The sequence below is a fragment of the Oncorhynchus masou genome, chromosome 31 (assembly GCF_036934945.1).
Source record: "Oncorhynchus masou masou isolate Uvic2021 chromosome 31, UVic_Omas_1.1, whole genome shotgun sequence".
Classification (NCBI taxonomy): Eukaryota; Metazoa; Chordata; class Actinopteri; order Salmoniformes; family Salmonidae; genus Oncorhynchus; species Oncorhynchus masou.
Window position 1 is genome coordinate 32,452,634 of NC_088242.1, and position 22,236 is coordinate 32,474,869.

The 22,236-nt window shown below is 41.1% G+C and overlaps 3 protein-coding genes across 4 annotated transcripts; 1 reads left to right on the forward strand and 2 right to left on the reverse strand.

Moving 5' to 3' along the window:
• Positions 1-2,907: 2,907 nt before the first annotated feature.
• LOC135523821 (phosphatidylinositol-glycan biosynthesis class F protein-like) lies at positions 2,908-6,277 on the reverse strand. 2 transcript variants are annotated; one of them, XM_064950757.1, is made up of 6 exons: positions 6,023-6,277; positions 5,299-5,556; positions 5,073-5,164; positions 4,828-4,944; positions 4,474-4,582; positions 2,908-4,269 (listed from the first exon to the last, which is right to left on the reverse strand). In XM_064950757.1, exons 2-6 carry the CDS (start codon positions 5,524-5,526, stop codon positions 4,156-4,158), a joined length of 660 nt encoding a protein of 219 aa, XP_064806829.1. In that variant the 5' UTR covers positions 5,527-5,556; positions 6,023-6,277; the 3' UTR covers positions 2,908-4,155. The 2 variants fall into 2 exon arrangements, with proteins under 2 accessions (XP_064806829.1, XP_064806828.1); XM_064950756.1 differs by having other exon boundaries at positions 5,299-5,561; positions 6,023-6,275.
• Positions 6,278-6,358: 81 nt separating this feature from the next.
• Positions 6,359-9,966, forward strand: cript (cysteine-rich PDZ-binding protein). Its single transcript, XM_064950758.1, has 5 exons — positions 6,359-6,460; positions 6,775-6,840; positions 6,945-6,999; positions 7,067-7,188; positions 9,450-9,966. The coding sequence occupies exons 1-5, from the start codon at positions 6,445-6,447 to the stop codon at positions 9,512-9,514; spliced, it is 324 nt and encodes a 107-aa protein (XP_064806830.1). The 5' UTR covers positions 6,359-6,444; the 3' UTR covers positions 9,515-9,966.
• Positions 9,967-10,446: 480 nt separating this feature from the next.
• Positions 10,447-20,725, reverse strand: gch2 (GTP cyclohydrolase 2). The gene is made up of 6 exons (XM_064950755.1): positions 20,263-20,725; positions 15,167-15,276; positions 14,734-14,789; positions 13,573-13,604; positions 13,366-13,450; positions 10,447-13,231 (listed from the first exon to the last, which is right to left on the reverse strand). The coding sequence occupies exons 1-6, from the start codon at positions 20,558-20,560 to the stop codon at positions 13,102-13,104; spliced, it is 711 nt and encodes a 236-aa protein (XP_064806827.1). The 5' UTR covers positions 20,561-20,725; the 3' UTR covers positions 10,447-13,101.
• Positions 20,726-22,236: the final 1,511 nt, after the last annotated feature.

Below are 22,236 nucleotides of genomic sequence, written 5' to 3' on the forward strand. Positions count from 1 at the left end.
AGTCTCCCACTGTTGCTGCTTGTTATAGACCCCCCTCAGCCCACAGCTGTGCCCTGGACACCATATGTGAATTGATTGCCCCATCTATCTTCAGAGTTCGTACTGTTAGGTGACCTAAACTGGGACATGCTTAACACCACGGCCGTCCGACAATCTAAGCTAGATGCCCTCAATCTCACACAAATGATCAAGGAACCTACCAGGTACAACCTTAAATCCGTAAACATGGGCACCGTCATAGATATCATCTTGACCAACTTGCCCTCTAAATACACCACTGCTGTCTTCAACCAGGATCCCAGCGATCACTGCCTCATTGCCTGGGTCCGTAATGGGTCTGCCGGCAAACGACCACCACTCATCACTGTCAAACGCTCCCTAAAACACTTCAGCGAGCAGGCCTTTCAAATCGACCTGTCCCGATTATCCTGGGAGGACATTGACCTCATCCCGTCAGTAGAGGATGCCTGGTTGTTCTTTAAAAGTGCTTTCCTCACCATCTTAAATAAGCATGCACCATTCAAAAAATGTAGAACTAAGAACAGATATAGCCCTTGGTTCACTCCAGACTTGACTGCCCTTGACCAGCACAAAAACATCCTGTGGCGTACTGCATTAGCATTGAATAGCCCACGCGATATGCAACTTTTCAGAGAAGTCAGGAACCAATATACACAGTTAGTTTGGAAAGTGAAGGCTAGCTTTTTCAAACAGAAATTTGCATCCTGTAGCACTAACTCCCAAAAGTTTTGGGACACTGTAAAGTCCATGGAGAACAAGACCACCACCTCCCAGCTGCCCACTGCATTGAGGCTGGGAAACACTGTCACCACTGATAAATCTACGATAATCGAGAATTTCAATAAGCATTTTTCTACGACTAGCCATGCTTTCCACCTGGCTACACTTACCCCGGCCAACAGCTCTGCACCCCCCGCTCGGGCAACTTGCCCAAGCCACCCCCGCTTCTCCTTCACCCGAATCGATATAGCTGATGTTCTGATAGAGCTGCAAAATCTGGATCCCTACAAATCAGCTGGGCTAGAACATATGGACCCTCTCTTTCTAAAATTATCCGCCAAAATTGTTGCGACCCCAATTACTAGCCTGTTCAAGCCTTCTTCAAAGGGGGTGACACTCTAGACCCATACTGTTACAGACCTATATCCATCCTGCCCTGCCACTCTAAAGTCTTCGAAAGCCCAGTTAACAAACAGATCACCGACCATTTCGAATCCCACCGTACCTTTTCCGCTATGCAATCTGGTTTCCGAGCTGGTCATGGGTGCACCTCAGCCACGCTCAAGGTCCTAAACAATATCATAACCGCCATTGATAAAAGGCAGTACTCTGCAGCCGTCTTCATCGACCTGGCCAAGGCTTTCGACTCTGTCAATCACCACATTCTTATCTACAGACTCAATCAGTGTTGCCAACTTAGTGACTTTGTTGCTATATTTAGCAAGTATTTAGACCCCTCTAGCAACACATTTTCAAAAAAGCAACTAGCGACAAATCTAGCAACTTTTTCTGGTGTTATTGGAGACTGACGTGAAAGCATGTATCCTTCTTAGTCTTCTCAACGAGCAGCGAATGCTGCCGGGGGCCCCGCCTTGTCCCAAAGCACTCACAGGCGGCCCAGTCCTCGTGCAGCAATCCCTCCCAGCTGCAGTCAGAGCAGATGTTCACCCCTCTGTGTCCAGACTGCAAATAAATCGCGCATGTGGGAAGCCGTCGCTGGCTGATCCCACCCTGGCTTACATTAAAAAAACAATTAACCCGAACTAGGGCCAGACTAGTTACCATAATTTTCTCACATTGCCATTGACAGTTTTTTCTATTGTCTCTTTTTGGTCCATTTAGATTGTTAATGTAGATAGTATACAAAAAGAAAATGGTTAAAAATGTTCATGTTTTACTGTGACTTGTTGTGGGATCCTAAGTGGACCATAAGGTTAAAAACCAAACCAAATTAATAAAACTAAACTTCTGCCATCCCAAGCCCGGATAGAGGAGGGTTGGAATTGTGCCATAAATTTTTTTTTTTAAAGACAGAAGAAAGTTAATTTGTAGTTCTAAACATATTTAGGGTGTTTTTACTCACATTTTGTCTCTCCCACAACGTTGTTTCTCTCTCCTATAGCATCCATCACAATTACATGCACATGGCCAATTATGCGATGATGTCATTTAGCGATTTCTGGGACAGCCAATAGCTACTTTCCTTACTGAGGAGTTGGCAACACTGGACTCAATAGCATTGGTTTTTTAAATGACTACCTCGCCTGGTTCACCAACTACTTCTCAGATACAGTCCAGTGTGTCAAATCAGAGGTCCTGTTTTCCGAACATTTTAAATTAGTAAATTGATTTATGGGTTCTTCATTTCCTACCCAAGCGGGCTGGTCGTTAAGTTAATTTCTCATGTTTTGACCAAGTCGTTAATTATAATAATTACATTCATTCGACGTTGCTGTGCTAAACAAATCATAGAAGCACCTTTGACAGCAATCTGTATCGGCAGATTTGATCAACCTCTTAAGTTAGCTGGGGAGTGGTGGTGAACAGCAATCTTTCCACAGATTTTCAATGCGATTCAAGTCTGAGCTTTGGCTGGGCCATTCCATTTCCCAATGATGGAGATCACTGTGCTCTTGGAAAATTGTGATGAGGCATATATCTGGGGATGGTTATAAAACCATTTCTATCTCAGAGATCTATAGCCAGTTCCTTGGAATTCATGGTATAGTGGCAGTGTGTGTGTGTGTGTGTGTGTGTGTGTGTGTGTGTGTGTGTGTGTGTGTGTGTGTGTGTGTGTGTGAAATGCACAGCTGTAGCGGTACAGCTCTGTGGTTTCTGTCTGTAAAAACCCTATTAGAAGACGATAGGGAAAAACAATCAGAGGAATAAAAAGAAACTAAGACTTTATTTGTCAAAAAAAGAGGAAATCTGGAATATTTTTACATGGCAACATCATATTTTACAGGAGAGGGCCTGTCCACCAACAGCCCAATAAATATTCAATACCAAAGGAATACAGCAGGATTACTACTAGGATAATTTGACAGCAGCCTGGAGGAGTAACATAACAAGCATGCACATATATACAATACACACTTCCATACACAATACACATATACAATACACACACATACAATATCACTCTTTCACCCCAATATATAATGCACATACATACAATACACATACATACACTACACATACATAGTACTTGGGAGTATGGATAGACAGTGCACTGTCCATCTCTCAGTACATATCAAAGCTGCAGGCTAAAGTTAAATATAGACTTGGTTTCCTCTATCGTAATCGCTCCTCTTTCACCCCAGCTGCCAAACTAACCCTGATTCAGATGACCATCCTACCCATGCTAGATTACGGAAACATACTTTATAGATCAACAGGTAAGGGTGATCTCGAGCGGCTAGATGTTCTTTATCATTCGGCCATCAGATTTGCCACCAATGCTCCTTATAGGACACATCACTGCACTCGATACTCCTCTGTAAACTGGTCATCTCTGTATACCAATCGCAAGACCCACTGTTTGATGTTAATTTATAAAACCCTCTTAGGCCTCACTCCCCCCTATCTGAGATAACTGCTGCAGCCCACATCATCCACATACAATACCAGTTCTGCCAATCACATTCTATTAAAAGTCCCCAAAGCACACACATCCCTGGGTCGCTCCTCTTTTCAGTTCGCTGCAGCGAGCGACTGGAACGAGCTGCAACAAACACTCAAACTGGACAGTTATCTCAATCTCTTCATTCAAAGACTCAGTCATGGACACTCTTACTGACAGTTGTGGCTGCTTTGTGTGATGTATTGTTGTCTCTACCTTCTTGACCTTTGTGCTGTTGACTGTGCCCAATAATGTTTGTACCATGTTTTGTGCTGCTACCATGTTGTGTTGCTACCATGTTGTTGTTATGTTGCTACCATGTTGTGTTGTCATGTGTTGCTGCCTTGCTATGTTGTTGTCTTAGGTCTCTCTTTATGTAGTGTTGTGTTTATATTTATTATTATTTATACTGTTTTTGCCTAGTTAAAATAAATAAAAAATACAACATACATACATACATACATACATACATACTCTCTCACACCCACCCACACTCCCTCCCTCCCTGTCCATCACTTGCTCTTGTAGGTGAGGTGTTTCCGGTGCCAGTGTATCCAGGCGGGGGCGACGACTAGCCCAGTCAGGTAACCAATCACTCCACCCAGACTGCAGGACACAGGCCACACCTACAGGGAACAACGTTGTGATATAAATATATTGTGTAGAACAAACAGGGCTTGCTGATATACAAAGTAAGGAGTCGTGTCAGCTCTACTCATTGCCTTTCTGTGTGTGTGTGTGTGTGTGTGTGTGTGTGTGTGTGTGTGTGTGTGTGTGTGTGTGTGTGTGTGTGTGTGTGTGTGTGTGTGTGTGTGTGTGTGTGATCTGACCTGCCAGGGTCGGTCCCAGTCCAAAGGGATAGGGAAGGCTCCCAGCCAGGCTCCCACAACACTGCAGCCGACCACTATCTGTAGAGAAGTGTCCCACACCGACATGGCCCTAAAACAAATCACACAAGTATACATATACACATTTTACACACACACATAGCATTGACATTGTGAAGCTTGTGACATAGTGGTAGAGACTGTCTCCCAGTGGATATACAGTACAGATATACTGTCTCTGTCAGAGAGAGAAAGAGAGAGTTTGACTAGAATGTGAGAGAGAATAAGAGAATACAGAAATGCGAGACTTAAAGAAAGACCAAGAGAGACAGAGGTAGACGTAGATAGAGGTAGTACCCATGTCGGCTGAAGACTCTTATCCAGGCTTGGACGTTGGGCCCGAGGATACACACACACCTCAGAGTGGTTAGACTGGTCAACAACACCGCCAGAGAGAACGTCTCCAACGCAGACCTAACACACAAACACAGTGAAAGACTCAGAAACAAAGACTTCCAAAAACTTTCAACACAACGACTTACAACACAATCTGACACACTCAATATTGGCAGGTGGAAACACACTGTCTTGGCAGAACTCACTCCAGTAACGGTGCTCCATACAGGACCACTACAGTGTGGAAGAACAGACAGGAGAGGAGCAAGTAGAGACAGGAACGCACCAACCTAGACAACTGGGGGGGGGGGGGGATTATCACCTCATACCATTCAGTTCTCGTATAAAACTGATCATATCTTCATAATGAGTATGTCTTGTAGGCGAGATGTGTGTGTGTGTATCTGTTTCTTTTGGTGATGGTGTGTGTACCTTGTAGGTGATAGTGTGTTTCTTGGTAGGGGTGCTGGCCCCCAGCAGCCAGAACAGGGAGATGTTGACCACAGCGATAACCCCGGCAACAGAGTACTGCCACAGCAGGTGTGTCCCATATACAGAGAAACCCGGCACTAGCACCGCCGGCACCACTGTCGCCATAAATACCCCCGATGCCATGATGGCGTGGCTGGACGCCATATGTCTGATCTCCTCGTCCCACATGGTGCTGGAGAGAGGTCTGGTGAGGACTACCTGTACTGAAATTGGAAATATAGTATCCTGTTGCAGTATTTGAGAGGAAAAGCCGTAGCAGGGTTTGAACCAGCAACCCCAGTTACAGGGCGAGTGCACTACCACCTGACTGTGCTATAAAAGCATGGTTAGCAGATACAGACACTCAGGTAGTCTAGTGCTTAAGCACTTTGGGCCAGTAACCGAAAGGTTGCTAGCTTAAATCATCGAGCCAACAAGGTGAAAAATATGTTAATGTGCTCTTGAGCAAGGCACTTAACCCTAATTGCTTCTGTAAGTCGCTCTGGATAAGAGGGTCTGCTAAATTACTAAAATATATAAATATGCCAGACCAGGCTGGATGCATTGTTAATCATCATCATAATAGTCTGAACCACTAAAACCCCTAGCAATAACCCAACAGCTATTTTTTTTAGCACAAAACCAACTACTGCAGCCCCAGGGGTGGATAGTCTGAATAGCCTACCTTGAGAACCCCTTCCTCGTACTGAGATATGACGTTGAGTCAAGTTTTGCTGTCTAGCTAGCTACGGCCTTTGTAGCCTAGCTAGCTGTATCCTTCGAAATAATACAGGAGTTTACTATTCTAAATGAGACAAGTCAACGAGAGGCCTGCGTGGCTGTTTTTCAAGATTTCACACCGATATTGTGGTGGTCATTCATCAGACTCCCTTCCGTAAACATTCAGCCGCGCAAGGTTGGACGCTTACATTGACTGACATATTTGTCAACCAATAACGGTTTACCACTCCTGCGAAACCAACCAATCAGGTTCTTAGGTCCCAGAGGTTGAAAACGGAAACAGGAAGTTTACAACTGACTTGCTTCACATTTAGGTCCAGTTTATTAGTGGTGTTAGCAAAAAGTGTTGTACAAAACAAAGAAACTATGGTTTGCGACAATTGTAAGTAAGTTCTGGATAATTAGAAGTTATAAGAAGATAACTAACGTTAACTGGCTAGCTGTCTAATTGTGTTTATCTCAACCAACTGTTGTGTTGCAGAAGGCTTGTTTTGTTGTTTAGTCTAACGTTACCTAGTTAACATGCCCTATTGTGTATCACAGACCGAACGGGAAGTGTTTGTGTGAGTCCTGCAGCTAACAATGAATTCCTGTCTCTCATCTCTCCCCATCTCCTTTCAACATCTACTCCTATTTCGGACCTTTCCTTCTCTCTTTCTTCACCCTCGGCCTCTATTGCTTCTCTTTCTATCTCAGGTGAGAAGAAGCTGGGCAGGGTGATAACTCCAGACACCTGGAAGGATGGAGCAAGGAACACTACAGGTAGATATAGGACTCATATTATAGATACAGAATTGTGTATTACACATAGTATCAAACTATTCACAACTATGTATTCACAACAGTATACTGTATTATGTTTGTAGAGAGCGGTGGGCGGAAGCTGAATGAGAACAAGGCTCTGACATCTAAGAAGGCTAGGTAAGACAGTTGATGTTGTATATGGTCAGATGATGGTTATGTTACGATAATATGATTCTGTCAACAGGTTTGATCCTTATGGGAAGCCAGGAAAATCAGGAAAGTCGGGCTTTGGCATCTGCCGAATCTGCAAGAGCTCTGTTCACCAATCAGGATCTCACTACTGCCAGGGCTGTGCCTACAAGAAAGGTACTATATCTGCCTACATACTAGTGATGCGTGGGTTGACTCATAACCTGCAGCCCCCAGGGTTATATTTGCGGATCTGGGGTCATAAAATATTGTGTGGAGGAAGGGTGGGCGCGATGTATAAAGAGAAAACAATGCATAAAAAATTCATAAATGGGGCGGCAGGGTAGCCTAGTGGTTAGAGCGTTGGACCAGTAACCGGAAGGTTGCAAGTTCAAATCCCCGAGCTGACAAGGTACAAATCTGTCAATCTGCCCCTGAAAAGGCAGTTAACCCACTGTTCCTAGACCGTCATTAAAAATAAGAATTTGTTCTTAACTGACTTGCCTAGTTAAATAAAGGTAAAATAAAAATATATACTTGTACAATTCTATAGGCTACGTTGAGGTTTTTATTGTAATTATATTTATCAGGCGTTAGGCCCTAAATTAGGCTTACGCACTAACTGTACGCTTGCCAAATACACACCAATTGCCAAATGCTTTTGGGAACTTGGGCACGAAAAATTCACGTTGATCCACTGAGGCAAAAAGGACAATGTCATAGTTTAATTCAATAAGAGAAAAGCTGCAAAATGGAGAGTTGAAAATAAAGAGAAGGGAGGGCCAGAACAGTAGCCTAATGTTTGGGAAATATGTTGATTGTGAGGCGCTATACAAATTTGACAGGGACTTCGAATATGGCACATCAATATAACTGAAAAGTTCAGATGGGTTAAATGGAATAGTAGTCCTAACTGAAATCTGAACACTGACTGTAGGTCTATAACCTGTCACATAGCCTATTATAATACTAACTCCTGCAGAAGTACTATATATTTCTTACAGCATCTTGAGAGAATGAATGCGCGATTAAGGACCATCTGTAAAGGTGCTATCTTTATCAGCATCGTAAAAGCTGATAAAATATGCATCCAAGCTGAAGGGAAATCTTATCAGAAACATGTTGTTTTCAGGTTGTTTTCACAACTTTTAACAAAATCATTCCCATTTTTGCATTTTCTCCCCATTCCCTAAATGCCTTTGCTGCAGGAGAGAAGCAGATATGAAAGCGAACAGTACCAATGTCAACTAGATGCATTAAAAATCAAACTAGATTGAGGCATTCATTCTATCGATTTATGACATTTTCTGGTGAACAAGGGTTTATTTAGTCTTCTAGGGCAACAAGTAATTACAGATGAGAAGCTGCATGTATCTAAACAAGTTGACTAACAAATAGCCTACCAAAATTTCGGAAATTATAAGCAGAATCGTGTCTTTAATTGGGCTTAAAAAAATCAGCAACCTGCACCCCCTGTCAAAAAATAGCGCATCTCTTACTGTACAGCGCATTTTCTATATTTGCGGGTTAGGGTCGGGGGCGGACCTCAGATTTTCAGTTTATCACATATAGTCGGGCGGTGTGGATGAACAAACCAGCTGACCCGCGCATCACTACTACACACCCCATCTTGTCTGCCATTTTGGTTGCTCTTGTAGGTGAAAACTCATGACAATGTTTGACATTCCAGTATCTAGACTGTTTTCCCAGAAGTATTGAGACAGAAAACATAGGGTTAATTAATAGACATGTGTAAGCAGAATAAAGGCTGAGCTCAGGTGAATGGACAGAGCTGGATAAACAAAGAGTTAACCATTGGACATGTAGAAACAGAACGGAAGCAAAATCCATGGGAGTGTACAGACTGGGTCAACATGGAGTTAATCACTAGATATGTAAAAACAGAACTGAAGCAGAAAATGTGTACCTTAATTAATATAGGCACCAAAAGCCATGTATCTGTAATAAGAACATATGTTTGTACTAATCAAGAATTATTAGAAAATAAGTTATATTAAGAAAGTATATATGCAATAAATGTATTATTTATTTGTATTAACACTATGGCGCCGCCACCAATATAATCTAAACTGAGCAGATGTGGGCATTAACAAACAATTATTGGGACAGGAAGATAATGGTGGCTCAAGGCCAAGGGGAGTTAATCATCTACATAGAGGGGAATGACCATGTGTGTTATTTGAAGTTGGAAACCTATAAAGCTTGAATGTAACAAGAAAATTAACTTGTTTCATGGAATTGCTCGGCTTCTGTTACTTTGTAATAAAGTCTATTTGAATGTACAAGTTCCGGTATCTGACAAGTATTTGATTCAATATTTCCACAACACTCTCTAAGAAGCAAATTGTCATTCAGTGAAGATGTAATTATGTTCACAATCGCCCTTCTCTCCCCCTTTTTCTCTCACTCTCTCTTAGGGATCTGTGCCATGTGTGGGAAGAAGGTTCTGGACACCAAGAACTACAAGCAGACCTCTGTCTGATAGTCTTCTGACAGGCCACCAGTATAACCAGAGAAAGAAGGGGAGGAGTGAGAAAGAAAAGCAGGGAAAGGGGAAGGAAGGTGGGCACGAGAAATGACCACTTTATTGTGTCGCAGGCTTGTTTTGACCCTGTCTAAATCTCTCATAGCAGAGATACAGTCAAAGGGTTCTTACTCTTTCCAGCTCTCTCGTGTGCGTGTGCGTGATGGAGCCCTCCCTATTGTACAGATCCTATAACCCTCAGCAATAAGTGGCCAGTACTGTTCCACACACCAAATCCGAGACTAGTTTTAATACCTGGACTGATGGTTTCTCTCCGGTCGTGTCAAACCTGCTCTGATAAAGGAGTTTTCTTTTATCAATTCATTGGAAATTATATCAAGTGTCATGTTTTTGAGTGTATTAATATAATACATATGTAATGGCAATTAAATTATTATTCATCAACTTTGTTTTGTCTCAGACCAAAACATTCCAACAAATGTCTGTTTGTTGTACATGATCTTATTCAATAGGCTTGAAGACAAGTCACGACCCTGTTCTCTGTATCACTCGGTCACCTGTACACGCTGCAGTGATTGGTTTAGAACCTCTGACATCATCATGATGTGACACGGCATGCTGTAACTTCCTGTGTGACCCAGGATTCAGGTTAGATGCCGTGTTCACGTGCTAGTCGGAACTTGGAAACTCTGAAATGTTTGACTTGCTAACTGGTTGAACGTGGCACGTGTACAATGGCACGTGTACAACTTCAACCAGTTAGCAAGTCTGAAATGTCAGAGTTCTGACTAGCATGTGAACGCGGCAGGAGAACAGAGGTTGGCTGAGTCATTGCAGCTGCCCACTGACATTTAAAGGCACCGTCTCCCCTCAGGCTCTACCCCAGCAAACACACACCCAGCCCATTACACAGAAACAAAGAGCCACTCTATTGTGGTGATCTAGTTTAATTGAGAGAACACACAACATAATGATGATTCATGAAAACAAATGGCAACATAGACAGAGTAAGACACATACTAGGAAATATAGATCTAGAACACGTGCTGGCTTATAAACTGTAGAGATGCTTTTGCTGACCAGTGCTGAAATACACTTTTTTTCAAATGTTGGTTACAGATATTTTCCTTTATTTTACATACAGATGAAACACGGAGTCTTAACAGGCTAATCTGCTGTTGGAAAAATAACTTTCGGTAAAAAGATGAGGGATGGGGCTGGATAAATCAAACCGCTCTAAAAATGTATAGACCGAGCTATGTATGCAAGGACTGACCATCCACGATATCACAATTATAGTTTTAAAATAAATCTTCAGGATTGGTGGGTCCCCTGCGGGACGGTTGAGCTAACATAGGCTATTGCGATTAGCATGGGGTTGTCAGTAACCAGAACATTTCACAGGACATAGACATATCTGATATTGGCAAAAATCTTAAATTCTTGTTAATCTAACTGTACTGTCCAATTTACAGTAGCTATTACAGTGAAATAATACCATGCTATTGTTTGAGAGTGCACAGTTTTGAACATGAAAAGTTATTAATAAACAAATTAGGCACATTTGGACAATCTTGACACAAAAGTTTGAACAGAAATACAATGGTTCATTGGATCAGTCTAAAACTTTGCACATACACTGCTGCCATCTAGTGGGAAAGAAAATCTAAATTGCACCTGTGCTGGAATAATACACTATGGCCTTTCTCTTGCATGTTCTTTTACTAGATCTAATGTGTTATTGTCCTACATTCTTTTCACATTTCCACAAACTTCAAAGTGTTTCCTTTCAAATGGTACCAGGAATATGCATTTCCTTGCTTCAGGGCCTGAGCTACAGGCAGGTAGATTTGGTTATGTCATTTAAGGTGAAAATTGAAAAAAAGGGGCAGATCCTGAAGAGGTTGTTTTGAGACTATACAGTGTTTGTTTATATTTACAAACATTCAAGTAAAACAAGCATATATGTTGGGTTCTGATTGGGTGTAACAGTTGAACTAAGCTCATTAGGCATATAAGTTATATTTCTCAAGAATCAAGGGGTAAAAATAATTAATTTTACAAGTCCAAAAATGTATGTTGTGAGTGCAGATTGTCCCTTTTCAACCTCAGTCATTATGTTTATAAATGAAAGGTTATCAAACCCATTCACAGGGTTGGTTAACTCTGGAGATTCTTTTGGCTTTTAGAGTTAGGTAAATCAGCCTTTAATTTCCTTGCACCTTAAATGTGGAATGATCTACATACAATTCACTTCAAACTTGGAGGAATTGATACCTCTAGAGCATTTCAGATGGTTGTTCCGGAACCATTTTACTATAGAATGTCTGTTTTTTTATGATTGTGTTTTTCTTTTTGTGTATAATAACATGTATTTAATTGTTTTGTAGTTTAATGTGTATTGTTGTGCTACACAGGGCTCATCTGGAAAAGAAACCTCTGTCTTAACATTGACTGCCTGTCAAAAGAAAGGTTAAGTAAATAAAAAAATACAAATCTCCAGCACCATACCAGTGTCTACATATGTGAAAACGGCTTGTTTCTACATTCTGTAGGTAAAATAAGAGGTCCTAAAAAAGTGCAACTTGATGACAGTAACTAGGTTCCACCCAATCGGTGTGACAGATTTTCATGTGAATATTCAAAAATCTGCATATAAACAATATGCACATTTTCCCACCAGAGATGTATTTCCATCAAATGTACTTGCTGCGGATAAAAGGCTGTGCATGATGACGTAGTGCACATAAAAATAACTTGCGGTTAAATATACAAGTAAAAAAAATACAAGTTAAATGGGTTTACATTGCATTTTCAACTCTACTGATGCTTGTCACAAAACTGCTAGATTATATCCGGTATGTGCCCACTCTGGTCATATCACAAGAATAAGACTTGATATTTAATATAAAGGAGTGAATTCCATTACTTATTTTATCTATAGCCTAATAAACTGCATGATTTCCTGAGACGTAGTGGGAGTACCACACAACATATTGCGTGTCTCCAAATGTACTTTAGATAATATGGTTATTCTATCAATATTTGCACATAAAGGCATTTCCCACCGCAACTCCTCACATAACTATTTTTACAGCCACAAAAAGACCCCACCTTGTCTAGCGTATTTTGTTTTGTCGACATTTGGAAAGTTTACCGACAAATTTGCTATTTCCATCAGGTCTGTTGTGACATTTTTTATCCGACATGTACTTTACTCACATAAAAATGTTGAGTGGAAACCTGGTTCATGAGTTGCATTAAAAAAGGTAAGAGGTAGGGCACTTTCCTGCTCACAGTATCACAATAAATCTCAGTCTTAACTAGTCATATCTAGTGCTTGTAACTAGTGTATATATATATACCTTTCTATACAGTAGAGATCATGTTTTAAGACTGTCAGGTTTTCTAGCTGAGGTTAGCTGAATGCACCATAATTATAGCCTCATAATTATAGCCTGCATTGCCTTTTGTGTATATAAGGCTTCTGTGAGGTGTGTGGAGTAGTCTTAGGAACTCTACCCTAGAACATGTGCTTTACAGGGTCAGGGCAGGGGCTAGAGGTCAGGGGTCAGAGATGGTTGCTAAGCAGTCTTGGTGAGTCGTAGGAACTCTTCTCGAGTCTTTGGATCTTCTCTGAACACCCCCAACATGCAGCTGGTCACAGTTCGACTGTTCATCTTCTGAACCCCACGCATCACCATACACATATGCCTGGAACACATTATTAAATACAAGCCAACACAAGAATGCCCCGCTTTACTCTCATGATTAACATGTGATTTATAAGTCTGGAACTTCAAGCACCTAATAAACATTCAGAGGTGGTGAGAGTGTGTAGTACTCACGCTGCCTCTATAACCACAGCCACACCAGCTGGCTGTAGAGCTTCTGATATCGCCATGGCAATCTGCTTGGTCAGACGCTCCTGGACTGGAGAGGGGAACACGCACAGAATGTTGCCTATTTCTTACAGTAATGTTTCGTATATGTCCTTTGAACTACAGTATGCGTACTGTGTATGTATATTTGAGTAAGCCCTCTGCCATTCTTACCTTGGAGCCTCCGACTGTACATCTCAACAATCCTACAGATACACACAGCAAACAAACAGTTACTATCACAGTAAGAACATACACACACCAATGGAGGCTGGTGGAATGAGCTATAGGAGGACGTGCTCTGTGTAACGGCTGGGATGGAGTCAAACATGTGGTTTCCATATGTTTGATCCCGTTTACATTTATTCTAGTCCAGCCATTACACAGAGCTTGTTCTCCTATACCCCCTCCCAACAGCCTCCGCTGACGCGCGTGCACACACACACAGAACAATAATATAATACAGTAGAAGACCATCAAACATATAGCTAATTGGTGATCAGATTTGATAATGATTAATGTCTTCATAAATAGAGAGATGACCTGATACACAATCTGTCAATCATTCTATCAACCTGTCGATCACTCTATCTGTCAATCATTCACTACCTGCCAAAACATTATCTGAAATTGTTAGGCAAGATCTGATCAATGTGCATGTTTGGAGTGAAATATACAAAAGGGTTGAAGGGCTATAAAGTATAGGGAGAGAAATAGAGACAGGGAGGGAGGACAAGGGAGAGACAGAGAGACAGGGAGGGAGGACAAGGGAGAGACAGAGAGACAGGGAGGGAGGACAAGGGAGAGACAGAGAGACAGGGAGGGAGGACAAGGGAGAGACAGAGAGACAGGGAGGGAGGACAAGGGAGAGACAGAGAGACAGGGAGGGAGGACAAGGGAGAGACAGAGAGACAGAGAGAGCCTGTGATAATAGAAGAATGATTCCCACTGGTCTGGAGGGATTTTCTCATGGTCTGGGAGCGGCTAGGTCTGGGTATTGTGTGTGTGTGTGTGTGTGTGTGTGTGTGTGTGTGTGTGTGTGTGTGTGTGTGTGTGTGTGTGTGTGTGTGTGTGTGTGTGTGTGTGTGTGTGTGTGTGTGTGTGTGTGTGTGTGTCTGGGGTGAGACAGGATATTAGCAGTAGGGCTTACAGTCTAAGCCTCCAGGTCAAAGAACTGAAATAACAGAAGAACTCAGCCACCCAGCACTAACACACACACACTCGGGTAGCCCGACCATTCCCTGCCCCTGTCATGAGCCAACCAGCTTCTCCAATACACACACTACGTATGGACTGTGTGTCAGTTGTGTGTGTGTGTTTGTACTGTATACTCACCTAGCCAGTTTGCTAAGCCCGACCACCTTCTTATTTGGCAGGTATCCGATATGTACCTGGGTCAATGCAACAGAGTAGAAATACAGGTCAGAGTTCAAACAACCAGAGCAGAGTTTCAAATGTGACCTGCTCAGCACACATACAGCATCTTCATACTGTTTGTAAACTCTACACACAACACCAGACTGGCATCAAAGCTACCATGTGCTAAGCCAACTCACTGTGTGTGTGTGTGTACGCGCGCATGTGAGTGTGTACGCGCGCATGTGAGTGTGTCCCATTGCTCCCTATCCAGGACAAAGAACCCAATAACCCCCCCCCCCCATACTCTCTTTCCAACAGAACACACTCTCTCTCTCTACCATTCTTTGCTCTGCTCTTCTCTGTCAGCCACTCCCCACCCCACTTTATGTCTTTAGAGCCCCAGTCTTACCCTGCCAAAAAAGGGTACAAGGTGGTGTTCACAAAGAGAGAACATTTCAATGTCTTTTACTATCACTATCTCGTCATGGTCCTCGTCAAATATGGCATCATTCAGGATGTCTGTAAAGAGAGCGAGAAAGAGAGAAAGTTCATCAAATTGTTATAAAAGTCTATCAGTATTGTTCAACCTCTGGTCAGTTGAGTAACAGATGGTTGGAGGTGGGGAAAAGACCAGGGGGTGTCAAACTCATTTTGCCTCGGAGGCAGCATTTGGTCTTCAACTAGGTCTGGGGGGCGCACTGAAAAAGGCTGTATGTTTGACACCCCTGATTTAGACCATACAAACAAGAGACGGCTCTATTCTAATTATGAAAAAACGGATAGTGAACGAAAATACATATCAATGACATAACACCAACACACACACATTCTTAGATTACAGGTTAGAGTGGTGTTTTGTAAAAAAAATGGTCAGATTATATAACCGTACCACACGCGGATAAAGACGACCCATGCGGTCTTGGCGAGTTCCTACAGCCAGGACCGATAAGCACGAGTCACCGGCTTTAGCGCTAACAGCAACATCTGTCTTGATGAGAATTGGTAATCGTGTAACACATAACTCAAAGTTGGGTTTCGATTAACCCACGCAACTGCCTGATAACGAGATAAATAACACATTATGCATATAGCTGTTGAGTTCAATTCAATGATGTAATTTGGATCCAAAAATATATTGTTCCAAGATTTGAGAGAAACATAAACACTGTAAAACGTGGGATAGCACTTTCGTTCAGCTGAAGTGCTTTTTCTGATGTGTACAATCCAAAATTACGCTGTGGTTCATTAAACCTATTCTATTCAATTTGTCAGAAATCAAAAAACGAATTTGACAGATCAATGTGATTTTTTTAATGATAGGAAAGCTTCTAAATTGCTTTCAACATCTCATGCACATTCGCATTGCATGATGGTGGGTACAATCTTGCGATGGCAGCCTATCAGAAGAGTTGAAGGCGTGGCCTATTGTGGGTCTGGCTTTTGGTTTGTTATTTTAGTCCACCCGTGAGAGTAAATGTCATTCAAGGTAATATGTTTTTTTATTTTTTTTAATTCACTACTTTATATGCTCACTGCCAGCACTGATATCTGCCTCAGTACTGCCATCGCTCATAATGAGGTGGTCATCATTTGGCTATGATATTGTAGACAGTTAATGTGAATGTCTTATGTACAGAAAGTGTTTATCTAACATAATATCTTGATTAACAGGACATTGTTGAATTGCTTATTACCCAATTAAATAAACTTATATAAGTGATTCCAAAGTGAAAAATGTACTTGGTACAACATTTAAAAAAATGGTTTGTATGTATATTTAAGTGATAATGCCTGAGAAACCGGTGTTTGGAGGATATATTGGCATGGGTGTTGTCGAGGGCCAGGGCCAGCCAATATATCTTCCAAACACCGGCTTGAGGGCATTATCACTTTTATACAACGGGTTACCAACATATTCAAATAATTATTGATATATTTTCAGTCCTTTATTAAAAAATGTATTAATTAATACTATTTCATCCTTCTACAAGATATAGTCCCAAACCGGCTCGTCGTTCGTTCTGTCGGTTCGGTTGCCTGTTTTTTTTTGTTCTACATCTATGGACGTGACCTAGTCGTTCGTTCTAAATGTTCCATTGCCATACTGGCTGGAAATGTTCTTATCCCTTGCTTGCTAGCTAGCCAACTATGGCTAACTTAGTCTCGTCAAAGAGTGCAGCCAAAATAACAGAAAAGTAGCTGCATTTGCATTTGTTTAAGCTGTTTTCTAGTGACATTTATTTGGATACATCCATAACAATGAGCTAATGATGCGCTATTTCGCCTGGCATAGAAAATGTGCTCTCTCGTCAGGACACTGTTGTTCAGAGTAGCCAACAACACAGCTCACACAATCACTTCAAAGTGAAGCTGGAAAGACAGCAAACTAGATGAATTTCATTTAGTTTTATCTGTTTTCTATTGATATTTCTTGGTGTGTGTGTATATATACAGTACCAGTCAAAATTTGGACATGCCTACTCATTCAAGGGGTTCTTTCTTTTTACTTTTCTACATTGTAGAATAATAGTGAAGACATCAAAACTATGAAATAACACATATGGAATCACATAGTAACCAAAATAATTGTTAAACAAATCATAATCTATTTTAGATACTTCAAAGTAGCCAACCTTTGCCTTGACAGCTTTGCACACTCTTGGCATTCTTTTAACAAGTTAAATGAGGTAGACACCTGTAATGCATTTCAATTAACAGGTGTGCCTTGTTAAAAGTGAATTTGTGGAATTTCTTTCCTTCTTAATGTGTTTGAACCCTGCGTTCATTCTTTTTGTTCTGTCTCCATGGACACGACCCAGTTGTTAGTTCTAAATATTCCATTACCATACTGGCTGGCAGCATTCTTATCCCTTGCTTGCTAGCTAGCCAATTACGGCTAATTTAGTCATGTCAAAAAGTGCAGCCAGAATAACAGCAAAGTAGATGCATTTATTTGGAAATGTCCATAACATTGAACAAATGAGGCACGATTTCACCTGGCATCAGGTTACTGTTGTTCAGAGGAGCTAGCCAACAACACAATCACTTCAAACTAAAGCTGGAAAGACAGCGAACTAGCTGCACTTCCTTTTTTCAATCAACATTTCTATGTATAGATCCATAAAATTGATGCTAGCTGATTCATGATTTCGACTGGCTGAGAAACGATGCCTGCCTGTCTGTCTCCTCCCGACATGTTCATCACTATGGGACAGCTGGTGATCAAATTTGAAACAATGTTGCCAATGTTGGAGAGACAGACAGCAATGTTGATACAAATCTCCGCTGTTGAAATCTAAATGTTAGTCTAAAAGAAATGTGAGATAATATGTAGATGTTTTTTTATAGTGGGTTGATGAGACAGTGGATTGCTCAATAAGAGTAAATAGGCAGTGTGTGTTAACTTGCGGAATAGACACAGGCTGGAATGTGGTTTTAACCAATCAGCATTCAGGATAAGACCCACGGTTGTGTATATACAGTTGAAGTCAGAAGTTTACATACACCTTAGCCAAGTACATTTAAACTCAGTTTTTCACAATTCCTGACATTCAATCCTAGTACAAATGCCCTGTTTTAGGTCAGTTAAGATTACCACTTTATTTTAAGAATGTGAAATGTCAGAATAATAGTAGATAGAATTATTTATTTCAGCTTTTCCTTCCTTCATCACATTCCCAGTGGGTCAGAAGTTTACATACACTCATTTAGTATTTGGTATGATTGCCTTTAAATTGTTTAATTTGGGTCAAACATTTAAGGTAGCCTTCCACAAGCTTTCCACAATAAGTTGGCTGAATTTTAGCCCATTCCTCCTGACAGAGCTGGTGTAACTGAGTCAGGTTTGTAAGGCCTCCTTGCTCACACACACTGTTTCAGTTCTGCCCACACATTTTCTATAGGATTGAGGTCAGGGCTTTGTGACGACCACTCCAATACCTTGACATTGTTGTCCTTAAGCCATTTTGACAAAACTTTGGAAGTATGTTTGGGGTCATTGTCCATTTGGAAGACCCATTTGGAACCAAGCTTTAACTTCCTGACTGATGTCTTGATATGTTGCTTCAATATATCAACATAATTTTCCTTGCTCATGATGCTATCTATTTTGTGAAGTGCAACCAGTCCCTTCTGCAGCATAGCACCCCCACAACATGATGCTGCCACCCCCGTGCTTCATGGTTGGGATGGTGCTCTTTGGCTTGCAAGCCTCCCCCTTTTTCCTCCAAACATAACGATGGTCATCATGGCCAAACAGTTCTATTTTAGTTTCATCAGACCAGAGCACATTTTTCCAAAATGCAGTTGCAAACAGTAGTCTGTCTTTTTTATGGCGGTTTTGGAGCAGTGGCTTCTCCCTTGCTGAGCGGTTTTTCAGGTTATGTCGATATATGACTCATTTTACTGTGGATATAGATACTTTCATACCTGTTTCATCCAGCATCTTCACTAGGTCCTTTGCTGTTGTACTGGGATTTATTTGCACTTTTTGCACCAAAGTACGTTCATTTCTAGGAGACGGCTGCGTGGTCCCATGGTGAAAATACTTGCGTACTATTGTTTGTACAGATGAACGTGGTACCTTCAGGCATTTGGAAATTGCTCCTAAGCATGAACAAGACTTGTGGAGGTCAACAATCTTGGCCTATTTCTTTTGATTTTCTCATGATGTCAAGCAAAGAGGCACGGAGTTTGAAGGTAGGCCTTGAAATACCTCCACAGGTACACCTCCAATTAACTCCAATTATTTCAATTAGCCTATCAGAAGCGTCTGAAGCTATGACATCATTTTCTAGAATTTTCCAAGCTGTTTAAAGGCACAGTCAACTTCGTGTATGTAAACTTCTGACCCACTGGAATTGTATGTGAAATAATCATTCTGTAAACAATTGTTGGAAAATGTTGTGTCATGCACAAAGTAGATGTCCTAACCGACTTGCCAAAACTATATATATATATATATATATATATATATATATATATATATATATATATATATATATATATATATATATATATATATATATATATATATATATATATATATATATATATATATATGTATTTATAAAAAGTTTGTATTTATTAGGTTCAACCAAAGGGGAAAAGTAAATTGAGTGTTTAAAGAAGTAGGCAGCTGAACTATAGGTTTGCTAATAATCAAATAACAGTTGGCAGCGAATCATATATTTGGTTTCAACAATTTTTTATTTTTTATTTTTTACAATTTACAGTGTAGGAAGGAATGTGTTCCTAGCTCTCTATTCTCTCTCTATCCTACGTTTGGCACTCTCCTGCTGCTCATATTTGATAAATGTATTCTTATTTTGTTTCTGCACCAAAAACAAAAACCTATAGGTCTATAGATTTGCATTGCTTTTGCATCGGCTTTTGAAATGGATGGCAAAAACAGGGTACTGATATTCAAGTTGGATGTGCCCTTTACTTTTAGCATATTCCCCCAACTATTAATCGACCAAATACTGAGTCCCCACCGGGTCTTACCGTACACGTCCTCGTGGTATCCCTTGGTAAGGAACTGCATTGCCTTGGCCGCTCTTAGAGGCGTCCTCAGGAGCCCCTGCCGGTCCGTGTCCTCCCCGAGACCCCGCAAGATGCTGCTGTACGCTGCTTCAAGTGCCGGTAACCGGGACTCATCCTCAGCATCTTTACCGGACATCTCATGCTGTTTCCGCTGCTGTACGGTGGTCTTCTTGGTCTCGAGGCTCAACTCACTGAAACCGTTATTATAGTAGAAATCTGTCACCAGCTGCTTCCCGGTCCCGTTACAATGGCTGTTCATCGCCGCTGGTTTTTGGTATTCGATCTGACAGAGGGAGAAACGATATACAGCCTTTCTAACTCAAGAAGTTGCTGATTGTAAACGCTAGTTGTCGCTTTGTTGTCCGCCAAGCAGTGACCAACAGCAGATTGTCCATGGCCCTGACCTGCGCTCCGTTTATATACCAGACCTACAGCAGCCGCGTGCGCACGGTGCCAAACCAAACCTCGGCTCCGCATTTCGTCACGCTAATGAAAAACATCGGGTGACGCCATCCTGAGCTCCAAGGGGCTTTAGTTCGTATGAATTGTCACGACTAGAAAAGCTTGATTGTCTGTTATGTTGTTATCAATTATTTAACTGAATGTTTTTTTGTTTGTCATATTTGATTGGATTAAAAAAGGATTGTCATGACTTGATCATCGGTCATTATCGACAATAAACCCATATTCGCACGGAACGAGTATTAGTACAGAACGTTGATTATGTAACTATATTATCCCAGAATGTCTGTTATTCCAGATAACGATTCGGAGGGGATTCGTTTTTTCCAAACTGCCCCATGTAATTCTTTATTTGTGTTGTTGTTGTTTATAAGCCATACCAAACCATCGTTGGTATAGATAGTGTCGCCATAATATTTGAATTGAGGAAGTGTGATCATTTTAGCGATCCACAATAGAAGACGTCCTAAATGTCCCCTCATCTTCAGATGTGAGCCCAACAGCGCCCTTGATATGCATTTTTAGTCTATGGATGAGAATGTTAACTTGTCATTTCCAAACGTTAGCTCAGTTGTATTATGCTTTGCGATCTATTAACAGGAAGGTTATAAAAACATAGTATATTACGAAAAAGGGATCTGCTATGGTTACAAGCCAAATAACCCTCATTTGACACTATATATAACCATTATTTTGTGTGTGTCTATAGTAGTTGCGCATCACAATTTATTTTTAATTATCTATACAAAATATAATTGGTTTGACTTGATTACCTGGGGCAATGGACATTCACAACCCGGATCGTGGGAAGTGACAACGCGCTCTTATAGGACCAGGGCATAAACAATAATATAATAATAATCAATAATTTTGCTCTTTATTTCACCATCTTACATATAAAACCTTATTTATTCATCGAAAATTGAGAATAATTCACCACAGGTTAATGAGAAGGGTGTGTTTGAAAGGATGCACATGACTCTGCAATGTTAGGTTGTATTGGGGAGTTTCAGTCTTTAATAATTTTCCACACACAGTTTGTGCCTGTATTTATTTTTCATACTAGTGAGGCTTGATAATCCACTCTCACATAGGTATGTGGTTAGAAAGGGCATCAGTGTCTTAACAGCACAATTTGCCAAGGCAGGATACTCTGAGCGCAGCCCAATCCAGAAATCTGACAGTGGTTTCTGACTCAATTCAATTTTCACAGAACCGCTTGTTCAGAAATTGGTAAGTGGACTGGAGGCAAGGCGTGAAAGGGATAAGGAATCCAGTTGTTGTTGTCCATCCGTTTCGGGGAAAGTACCTGCGTAATTGTGCACCCAACTCACTCAGGTGCTTTGCTATATTACATTTGACATTGTCCGTAAGCTTGAGTTCATTTGCACACAAAAAATCATACGATGATGGAAAGACCTGTGTGTTTTCCTTGTTAATGCAGACAGTGAGGAGCTCCAGCTTCTTAATCAT